This window comes from Pristis pectinata, chromosome 7, assembly GCF_009764475.1.
Source record: "Pristis pectinata isolate sPriPec2 chromosome 7, sPriPec2.1.pri, whole genome shotgun sequence".
Lineage (NCBI taxonomy): Eukaryota > Metazoa > Chordata > Chondrichthyes > Rhinopristiformes > Pristidae > Pristis > Pristis pectinata.
The window spans coordinates 96,734,621-96,746,716 of NC_067411.1; the positions used below are offsets into that span (position 1 = coordinate 96,734,621).

Here is a 12,096-nt window from a genome sequence, read left to right on the forward strand (position 1 = left end):
TGGATAGAATAAAATTGGATTAGTGCAAGATAAATGTATATGAGTGCCTGATGGTTGGTGTGGACTCAGTGGGCCAAGGGGCCTGTTTCCATGCTGTATGGCTCTGGGGTTTTAAATTCAGGATAAAAATAATTGTAATGGGTGAATCTTCTGCATGTTCATTAAAAAGAATGTAAATCAGAATGAAATAATTGGCCATAAGCAAATAATGCTCTCATTGTTTAAATGTAGAAGGGGGCTCAGGAAATTTTACAAGTGTGTTGCTCAGGAATTTTTGTCTAGGAAGTGGATTTCACCTTGATTTGGTATGGTAAAGAGATGTTTTATTTAGCATTAATGGCCAATAAGTGTACCCCAAAAACTGCTAAAATGCTCAAATTTAAAAGATCTTTAAGGTAGGTCTGAGTGCCACAAAATGCAACGTGTATGCTTCCTCAAGGCAACTGCCTATAGTGATTGCAGCTGCTGTTAGGAGTCACAAGAAGCAAGACACTCCCTTAATGAACTCTCTCTATGATTACTACTGTATTACGGCATTAAGGGCTGCCACGGTGGTGAGGGAAACATGTTGGAGGTATGGAAACACACGTCCTCAATGTGCGCGGCTACACCGCCCAATCCCCACAATTGTCCTCACAGATTATTGGGAGTTGCCCTTTTCCACTTAGAGCTCTGGCTCATTGTTCAGGCAGAAATCACAACATATCTGTGGTGTGCATGACTTTGTAAGTCTGCAATAACCACCATGAGACCCAGCAACAACATAACCAGGCAGGCACATTGCAGACAGCAACACATTGACGTTCAGCTAGGATGGGCTGTGATGTTTGCCTCTCACTTGACTGGCAGTTGTCTATGAAGGTCTTTGGTTGCACATTATTGCTTCAATTTCTGTCAGTAAGGAAGAGATAAGTGTCATGCCATCAAGTGCACGATTGACACTAGAAAAGCCTAAGCCACATTGAGGTAAATAGTGTCTGATTCCATTTCTCAGTTTGTGAGGCGCCCACTGGGAATAATTGCATTTGCATTAAAATGTGCAAAATGGCTATATGTTCGATTTACACATCAAAACTGGACATGAATGGGTTCAATTCCCAGGCCTTTACATGTCAATGAATGATTTACAAACTATTAACTTACTGCTTTCACTTTTTTTGGTACTGTTTCAGGTACATTCTTAGACTATTTATTTTTGTCATCAGAACTATATCGTATCAATGGCAACTCAACAAAATAATCAAAAGGATTTCACAGTTCAAAAAGTAGATAAGTTTATTTATTAGTCACATGTACATTGAAACACACAGTGAAATGCATCTTTTTGCATTACTGAGAATGTGCTGGGGGGCAGCCCGCAAGTGTCGCCACTCTTCCAGTGCCAACAATAGCATGCCCACAGTTCCTAACCCGTACACCTTTGGAATGTGGGAGGAAACCGGAGCACCCAGAGAAAACCCACGCAGACACACAGGGAGAACATACACACTCCTTACAGACAGCAGCGGGAATTGAACCTGAGTCGCTGGCACTGTAATAGCGTTATGCTAATGGCTACAAAAATAGTATGTTCAAATAATAGTATTACATATTAAAAGTTACTCACTGTCAACAACACTTTCCCAGCCTTATGGTCGATTTCAGCATCACCAATGTCCAGGATAAGTTGGATGATAAATGTCTCTTGAATTTCAATTTCTTCATGTGGTAAAATGTTCAGTTCAATGATTCGGTTCCCGACCTCCCCATCTCTAAAGTAGAACGTTCCATTCACAGGATCACCTATGTCTGTGTTGGATGATGGTAAAATTGTTTCTGAGTTTGGACCCAAGATGTGCCATTTGATCTAAGAAAAAATATAATTCACTGTTTACAGGATTGCAGAAATAAACAGGTAGAGAACATGTCTGCAGGAACTCCTCTGACATTCCAACTTCTGATGAGTTTAGCAGCTAGCATTTTGACAGTTTTGAAATTTGGATTCTGCTCAGCATAATATTCCAACCATTCACTTAAATGATCAAACAAATTGTACCATGCCAAATGAAATTCCCATTTATGGGCGAGGGCTCTTTACCAGTAGCATAAAGGAGTAAAATTAACCTTTTACACAGAAGTACCTTTGACATCAGGAGTATGTAGGTCTAATTCATATTAAATGTATGTGCAGAATGTTCTAATAATTTAAAGTATTGTGGATTAGATCTCTTTCGTTTGGCTTTGCACCAAAAACAGACATATCCATGCTGATTCAATTGCATTTAAATTCCCCCAGCTCTCATTCAGTTGCCCTTTATCTTCACATAACTGCATCATTTTTGACAAATTCAGCCACAATCCAAACTCAGGAATAATAGGGGATCATTTAGCCTCTTCAAAGTTGTTTTGCCTCTCTGTTTATGCATGACTGGCCAACATCTCAACTTTGCTTCATTTTGATTTTTCCAATTGGCCAAAGGCTTGCAGATAGTCGAGAGGGAGTTTCAGATTTCCATTAACCTTTGAAGAAATGCTTCCCAAATGGCTTATCTCTGATATAAACCTGACACACTCTTGTCCTGAATTTGCCCACCAGAGAAAATTGTTGCTCTCTATCCAGTCTATCAATTCTTTTAATTGTCTTAGGCACATTAATGAGATTGTTCCTGAATCTTCCATTCTCAAAGTAAATGCAAGCCTGGTCTCCGCCACAGATCCCTAATCTCATTAACTCTGGTCTCCCCTGTGCCGAGATCTTAATCAATCAATCAGAAAGCTATTTTTAGCAATTGTTTACATCCCTTAACAACGCCATCTCCTGCTATCATCAGCTCACAGTCTCCCAGCTTTACTTCCTTTGAAAAGTTTCTGCCAAGTTTCTCTTCAACTTTAGCTGTGGCTTCTTTTCAGTCCCTTAGTTTGATTAAAGTTTACTTGTGATGTTATGCTTCTTCTGCAATGTTCAGAAGCTTAGGAGTTTTAAGTTGCAAATTCGTAGAATTTATCCAGTGCATCAGGTCAACAACACTGAAAAGAGGCAGTTCCTGGATCTTGTACCAATGCTATCCATGCCTGCCTTAGCTACGTATCTCTAAAACTAATTCAGCTAACTGTAGCATTACCACCTGCCCAGTTTTGGTCTGGACAGTCTGTTCTTTTGGCTCGTGTCTGTCCAGTTGGCAATTAAGAATCCAAATGTCTGGTTTTCAGTGCAACATATGCATCTTTACTTTGGTGTGCAAATAAATGTGAAGTTAAATACTCCTTTTAATTGTAGTGACATTGTGTTTCCCACCTGTGCCACTGGTCGAGTTTCAGTCACTGTAATAAGATCTGCTGGCAGCAACTGTACTGCACAGGGGTGTCATGCAATAATAGAGTGGACTGTGAAGACAGCAGATCTTTCAGGGCAGCTGGAGGATGTGCAATGCAGCTAATCCTTGTAACCATGGAGGAGGGAGTTGTGTTTACACAACTAGGCATTGCTTTGCTCACATTTGTATGCTGGGACTCAGAACTGACCATTTGGTGCAGCTTGCTGCGAGTGTCCATGGAATTGTGCTGTAAATCTGGGGAGTTGAGAGTGCACACGGTATACCGTGAATGGCTCCTATGCCCTCCCCATTGGTAGACATTGGGGAACTTGCCCCAGGGAGCAGGTTGAAGCAGCTTTCTGTCAGTGTCGTCAGTGGTTGCCTTTGCACAGGAGTTGGGACAAAAAACAGCCCTTAAATAAAAAGGCAAGCAAGCGTGAGATCAGCACAAACACGATCTGGTCATTGACTTCAGGAAAGGGGGCAGTGTACGTGCACCCGTCTACATCAATGGTGCTGAGGTCGAGAGGGTTGAGAGCTTCAAGTTCCTGGGAGTGAACATCCCCAACAGCCCATCCTGGTCGAATCACGTAGATGCCACAGCCAAGAAAGCTCACCAGCGCCTCTACTTCCTCAGGAGGTTAAAGAAATTCGGTTTGTCCCCTTTGACTCTCACCAACTTTTATCAATGCACCTTAGAAAGCATCCTATCCGGATGCATCAGGGCTTGGTACGGCAACTGCTCTGCCCAGGACTGCAAGAAACTGCAGAGAGTTGTGGACACAGCCCAGTACATCACAGACACCAGCCTCCCCTTCTTGGACTCTGTCTTTACCTCTTGCTGTCTTGGTGAAGTAGCCAGCATAATCAAAGACCCCACCCACCCGGGTCATCCTCTCTTCTCTCCTCTGCCATCAGGTAGAATATACAGGAGCCTGAGGGCACATACCACCAGACTTAAGGACAGCTTCTCCCCTACTGTGATAAGACTATTGAACGGTTCCCTTATATGATGAGATGGACTATGACCTCATGATCTACCTTGTTGTGACCTTGCACTTTATTGCACTGCACTTTCCCTGTAGCTGTGACACTTTACTCTGTACTGTTATTGTTTTTACCTGTACTACATCAATGCGCTCTGTACTAACGCAATGTAAGTGCACTGTGTAATGAATTGACCTGTACAATTGGTATGAAAGACAAGTTTTTCACTGTAACCCAGTACAAGTGACAATAATAAACCAATACCAATACTAATACCAAATCTTCGTAGATCCATGCAACTGGAGGAATCTGGGGCTGTTCAGTAAATTCCTGCAACTCTCATATTGGTTGATTCACACACTCTACTCATATTATTCTTTATATCAACAGCCAACACCACATTTCTCCAACTTGCTGCTTTGCTAGATTGCTCATCGCACAAAATTTTCAGACCTTCTTGTCTTCAGCCACCTCTCACTCCTGATTACCAGAGCCATTCATTCTGCACAGTCCGGACACAATCTATTGCATTATTAACACTTTTTTGATCAAGGGAAAAGCCCTGAATCTTATATAGTTTCGTTCCCCAAAACCAGGAGTAAATTGGCATAATTAGCGTAGGCAGACTGTTATATCAACGGCAAGTAGGTACTTTCCTCAACAGGACTCTTTGTACTGCCTGCATCTACCTGTTTTACCATAGATCTATTGGATTCCTCAGGATCTAGAAGACATTTGTTTCCCTTAATTTGAATCTGCACTAAACACAACCTTTGCATGAATTCGTCTCCCTCTGTGCACTGGTCACACACTTCCATTGTAATAAGATGCAAGAAGCATTTTTTTTGGAGAATCAGAATTTGAAAATACTTTGTTTTCCTTTGCAAGATGCATTTTCCACCACCAGAACACCAGCAGCAGAGCAAATGTTATAGTATTTCTGTTGGTTAACTTAGACTGCACAGTGAGAGTCTAAATAATGTCCCAGTAAACTCCCTGTATTGGTTTGATAATGCCACCGTTTAAAATATACCTATATATTGGTAATACATTCCCAGGAAGAAGAATGCCAGTGAAATCAGCACCAAAAGGAGTCAGTCTGGCTTTAGATGCGGAGTGATGCATTACCGATAGCTCTGCTGTAAGCTTCCGCTGTCCCTGGTACTGCTATATCAGGAACTTGGTTGAAGGCTCAGCCCTCTACTGGTGCTCCCAGAGAAGGGAAATGGCTAAGTCATCCCATCACCACATGCCTTGTTGTGGTGTGAACCATTGAGGCTGGAGCGAACTCTGTGGCGAAGGGATCAGTGTTTCATTGCCAAGGGAGTACCAACAGATGGAAAGAGTTTGTGCCAGCTTCCAACCAGAGTAGCATGTAGCCTGAGCAGGTGTCTTTTTTTTTAAAGTATGGGGGTTATGTACTTGTACATGTTAGGACTCCATAACAAAGAGTGCGATGCCAAATCAAAACTCCCCTGTGCAATAGAGTCACACAAAATAGAAACAGACTCTTTGGCCCATCTAACCATCAACTACCTCTCTATATTAATCACATTTACTCGTGTTTGGTCCGTAACCTGCTCTATGCCTTGGTAGTTCCAGTGCTTGGCCAGATGCTTCTTAAGCATTGTAAGAGTAACTGCCCCCACCATTTTCCCAGGCAGTGTGTTCCAGATTGCAGCCACCCTCTGGGTGAAAAAATTCTTCCAAAGATACCCTTTAAACCTCTTACTCCTCATCTCAAACCAATACCCTCTGGTCCTAGATACTGTACCTCTGCCACGGGGTAAAATTTCTGACTATCTACCCCATTTATGCCTCTCCTAATTTTGTACATCTCTGTCAGGTCCCCTTCCATGGGAAACCCAGCCTATCGCGTCACTTCTCACAACTGAAATGTTCCAACTCAGGCAAATATCTCCCGGTGAATCTCCTCTGCACCCTCTCCAGTCTAATCATTCCCTTCCTCCAGTGTGACAATCAGAACTGCTCACAACATTCCAGCTGTGGCCTAACCAATGTTTTATAAATTTGTACCAAGGCCTCCTTACTCTTATACTCTATGCCTGGTTAATGAGGGCAATCATCCCGTATGCCTTCTTCACCACCCAATTCACCTTGCTGTCACCTTCAGGAATTTTGGATATGAACACCAAAATATATATATTTTAGATAAGCTTCCTTTATTCCTCAATACTCCCTAGGGCCCCAGCATTCATTGTATATGCCCTACCCTTAGTAAACATCAAAATGCATCACCTCACACTTATCAAGATTAAATTCGATCTGCCATTGTCCTGCCCAATTTACCAGCTGATCAATATCATTCTGTAGCCTAAGACTACCTTCCTCACTATCAACAAAACTACCAACTAAGTAGGATAGTCGTGTGGTTAAGGAGTTTGACATCTGTGACAAATATAACACTTACTTTAGTCTTCACAGCACTTTGTCCTTACTCTCCACCTACACCATGATGTCAAAGCTCAGTACTTCCCTGTTAAGTGTGACAATTATTTAATCTTGAAATGCAAGACTTATTAGAAAGTAATACTTTTCCTGCTGCGTGCTACTGTTTGTCTTGAATAAGTTTTGAATTTGAGCGTTTTAATCGGGTTTTATAAATCACTAATACTGCTCATCTTCAAGTAAGCAAAACTGACATCCCACAGAACTACTTGATTGCATTTATTAGTACTTCTTAGTTTGATTTTTAATGAAATATTCTGAGCAGAACTAAACATAGGATTTTTTAAAATAAAATTTATATTAAAAAATGGATTTTAGGTTTTACTACTCTGTATTTTAGTTATAAGGGTATAGTTTAGACAAATGGTACAAGCATAATGCCAAATATAAAAACTGAGAAAGCCTGGAGCATTGTAAAGTCGGATTGATTGGTGTATTTACAGTCCTGGTTATAAAACATTGTCTAGAACAGATAATGACCTCTCCTGGTCATCTTTCAAAATGCACCCACAACCATGGGTTGAATGAACAGGAAAAGGACAGGGTTCTCATATGTTCCTTGAACATTGGATGTTTTCTGAGTTATGACATGTGATTAAATGAGCATAACGCGTTCCATAAAAATCACAAGCCAAAGTCTAGTAGTATAACAAAATAAGAAGCTTCATTTGGGCAGTGATAAATTATTTGAATCCATCAAAGGAAGGTTGGCTTGAAAAGTACTTTTTTTTCCAGAAATGTGTCTTTATTTTCATTACCAAGATTTTTTTTTCTTTTGCTTCTTTGCTTCCACCCCCATATTTTTACTTGGTACTTCAATGTTCTTTAACTGAGGGGAGAAAACAAAATCCACCATGGATACTTCTTTTATTGAAGGTGCATTCTTATTCCGTACTGCAATATTTACAAATCTGAAAATATTACTGACATTCATAGAGATTTTTGAGACTTACCTCCCTTCACTTAGGTCCCTAAGTCATGGATGATGCAGTTCTAAAACTACTTTCTTTGAAAAGTGAAACTGTACCCTCACTGGCAGAAATCTCTGCCCAGTTAATCTGGTCTTGAGGCAAGCTTACTGCTTCCAATTAGTACCATGAATTTTTCTACACACACCAAGGCAAATATGGCCAGGATTTAATACACCATCCAAAAGATCTCACTTCTAATATTGCAGCACTCAGGACTGCATGAACTGTTGGCCTTTGATTTTGATTTCGTTCTACACTGAGACATCAAGAACCACAAGAACCCTGGCTACCAACTGGTAAACCTCAACCCCAGTTAATATTGGGATTTCTCAGGATTCTGCAGCTTCAGAATATTCATTAGAAGGCTTGAAGTTATAACTGCAAATATATGAGAGACTGCTTCTCATCAACAATATCACAGACAGATAGACCTTCTGCATACACCAAACATTTTATACTTTGCCTTCAGCAAAGTTACAAAGCTAGGGAACTGCACTAGGACCGAGTGAATTGAGTGCTTTAAACTAAGATACTGCAAGCACTTAAGAAGCCAAATGGTATATTGTCCCAATAACAAAAAAATATGAGTACAGGTGTAAGGGTGCCTTACTCCAACTACACAGATTCTTGGTGAAACCACACTTGGGAGTATCGTGTGTCATTTTAGTCTCTTTACTCAAGTAAAGATATACTTGCCATAGAGGCAATGCAGCAAATATTCACCAGACTGATTCCTGGGAAAGTGGGTGTGGCAAATGAAAAGTGATCAAAACAGCTTGGTTTGTATTCATTGGGGTTTAGAAGGAGAGGGGATCTAACCAAAACTTTCAAAATTCTGACAGGGATAGAGGGGCGAAATGTAGGGAGGATATTTCCCTTGGCTGGGTGTCTAAATGACAGTGTCATCATCACAAGGTACACAACATGAGATTTAACACTGAAATGAAGAGAAATTTTTTCACTTGGAGGGCAGTGAAGCTCTGGAATTTTCTATCACACAAGGCAGTTGAGGCAAAGTTGCTGAATATTTTCTAAGAAAGGGATTTTTTTTACATATTTAAATGAAAAGGTGTCAAGGAATATGGGGAGAGAATGATAATTGGTAGAGAAACAAAGGACTGCAGATGCTGGAATCTAGATGAAAAACACTATGATGCTGGATTGGGCTTCCCCTTTTCCTATCTTCAGTCCTGAAGAAAGGTCCTGACCCAAAACATTGACCACCTGCTTTTCGCCACGGATGCTGCCTGGCCTGCTGAGTTCCTCCAGCATCATCGCGTTTTTCAATGGTAATTGGTAATTGGTTTATTATTGTCACATGTACCGAGATACAGTGAAAAGCTTTTGTTTGCGTGCCATCCACACAGATCGTTCTGAACATAAGTACATTGAAGTAGTACAAAAAGGAAAATCAAAATGCAGAATATAGTGTTACAGTCACAGAGAAAGTGCAATGCAGGTAGACAAATAAAGTGCAAGGGCCATGATGAGGTAGACTGAGAGATCAAGAGTTCATTTTTGGTGTATAAGGGGTTCATTCAAGAGTCTGATAACAGCGGGTTAGAAGCCACCCTTGTGCCCGGTGGTACATTTCTCAGGCTTTTGTACCTTCTGCCTGATGGTAGAGGGGAGAAGGAGAATGACAAGGAGTGGGAGAGGCCCTTTATTACATCGGCTGCTTTCCCAAGGCAGCAGGAAGAGTAGACAGAGTCAATGGAGAGGAGGCTGGTTTGAGTGATGGACTGGGCTGCGTCCACAGCTCTGTGCAATTGAAATAGATGATCAGCTCTTATCATAAGGATTGGTGGAGCTGGCGCAAAGGGCCAAATACATTACTCTTGCCCCTATTTTATATGTTTGAATGTTTCCAGTCATCTTGTATTCTGCTACCATGCTTAATCATGCTTTGTAGTAGCATTAAGTTGCTCTCAGTTGCTGTTTTGTCTTCAATTAAAGTTTCTTTGTCATTGTCTGTGGATTTTTGTTGAGCCAAGATATCAGACATTGGATTAGCCATGACAACAAAACAAAAGAGCTGGTCATTGTTTTCAGGAAAGGGGGCGGTGTTCATGCACCCGTCTATATTGACGATACTGAGGTCGAGAGGGTTGAGAGCTTCAAGTTCCTGGGAGTGAACATCACCAACAGCCTGTCCTGGTCAAATCACATAGATGCCACGGCCAAAAAAGCTCACCAGCACCTCCTCAGGAGGCTAAATAAATTTGGTTTGTCCCCTCTGACTCTCACCAACTTTTACAGATGCACCATAGAAAGTATCCTATCTGGATGTATCACGGCTTGGTACAGCAACTGTTCTGCCCAGGACCGCAAGAAACTGCAGAGAGTTGTGGACACAGCCCAGGGCATCACAGACACCAACCTCCCCTCCTTGGACTCTGTCTTTACCTCTCGTTGTCTTGGTGTAGCAGCCAGCATAATCATAGACCCCACCCACCCGGGACATTCTCTCTTCTCTCCTCTTCCATCGGGTAGGAGATACAGGAGCCTGAGGGCACATACCACCAGACTTAAGGACAGCTTCTACCCCACTGTGATAAGACTATTGAACGGTTTCTTTATACAATGAGATGGACTATGACCTCACGATCTACCTTGTTGTGACCTTGCACCTTATTGCACTGCACTTTCTCTGTAACTGTGACACTTTACTCTGTACTGTTACTCTTTTTACTTGTACTACCTCAATGCACTCTGTACTAACTCGATGTAACTGCACTGTGTAATGAATTGACCTGTACAATCGGTTTGTAAGACAAGCTTTTCACTGTACCACGGTATAAACCAATACCAATACCTTATTGAATAGTGGAGCCAACTCTATGAGCCAAATGGCAAACTCCTATTCCTGTTATTTTCTTTTCTTTGGTCACTCTTATTTCTGACAGTATAATGTTTGATCTCGTCCAACATAGAAATAAATCTATGGCTTGGTCTGTGTAAAACGTGGCAACCAATTGTCCATCCAATTGCTATTTTCCAGGTGCCTGATGTCCTCTGCCTTCTGAAGGGAGCAGAGATAGATACACGCTGTGTTCTCAACGTAGCTGAACCAACACCTTCTACAAGTTAAAAACAACTTCTAGTTTTTGTTTAATTGTCCTGGTTGTAGATTATTTATTCTTGGGATGCCAATAACACAAATAATGCCTTGTTGACTTGAGCACATTAGATTCACTAAGAGTCTAATATAAACCAGTTTAGGTGGATCATACATCCTAATTGCCCATACAAATCGCAATCCTGTTCACGAACCTCCAATTTTTTATAAAGAGTTCTACAGCAAGATAGTAACTTCTGGGGCACTCATGTTAAATCAGCCTGATTGGCTCTCCAGTTAGAATGTGTTTGATTGATTCAGCAATAGCAATTGTACCAAATGATGCACCATCACCTAAAATAATGACAGCGGCACTTCCTATGAAATAAACAGTAATCAGATAAAGTAAAAAGAATAAATGTAAAACCACAGAAGCTCTTATTTCTGCAGACTGATGTATCTTTCATATCATAGACTCAGCCAGCTCCATCCAGGGCACAACTCTCCCCACCATATCTTCAAGAGGCGGTGCCTCAAGAAGGCAACATCCATCACTAAGGGCCCGCACCATCCAGGACATGCCCTCTTCTTGTTACTACCATCGGGGAGGAGGTACAGGAGCCTGAAAACCCACTCTCAATGATTCAGGAACAGCTTCTTCCCCTCCGCCATCAGATTTCTGAATGGTCCATGAACATATGAACACTATTCATTGTTCCTTTTTTTTGCACTATTTATTTATTTTGTAATTTATACTAATTTTATGCCTTTGCTGCCACAAAACAACAAATTTGATGTCATTTAAGACAGTAATAATAAATCTGATTCTGGAAAAGAGAAGGAATTTTTTCCAACTGTGCCGTGGCCATAATTTATCTGTTACCAAACAAATTTATTAGTTAGTTATCAAGGATATACAAGTGTACTCTACCTGCACATCTCCAGTGTGTCCTCCAATCCTTTCCAGCATCAGCGTTAGCACCTGTGGTGTACTGGGATTAGGGATGATCAACTGGGTCAGATTTCGAAATCGAATGAGTCCACTGATGGAGTCACTTCTGCGGATGGTTACTCTGGTGGTGAGATGGGTTCCAAGCACTGCTCCTCCTTTTGCTGCTACCAACTGGATTTCAAACTGCTCATCAAATTCACTGCAGGGAACGAAGCCACAAATGTCAGCTTTCTTCCACTTTAAAATTGCACAGTAAATTTAAATATTATGTAAAAAAGTGCAATAATGCATAGATTACTGGCATAACCAATAAAAATGTTAAGACTTGATGTCAAATTGATTTACAAAGTATAGAGGGAATAGGTA

At 41.1% G+C, this 12,096-nt stretch overlaps 1 protein-coding gene across 1 annotated transcript in view; it reads right to left on the reverse strand.

Moving 5' to 3' along the window:
• The window catches only part of adgrv1 (adhesion G protein-coupled receptor V1), a 249,447-nt gene that overhangs the window by 33,761 nt on the left and 203,590 nt on the right, over window positions 1–12,096 (reverse strand). Inside the window, exons 65-66 of the mRNA XM_052020663.1 lie at window positions 11,710–11,929; window positions 1,607–1,846 (exon numbers count right to left, since the gene is read on the reverse strand). Coding sequence (XP_051876623.1) covers window positions 1,607–1,846; window positions 11,710–11,929 — 460 coding nt within the window. The remainder of the gene's footprint in view (window positions 1–1,606; window positions 1,847–11,709; window positions 11,930–12,096) is intronic.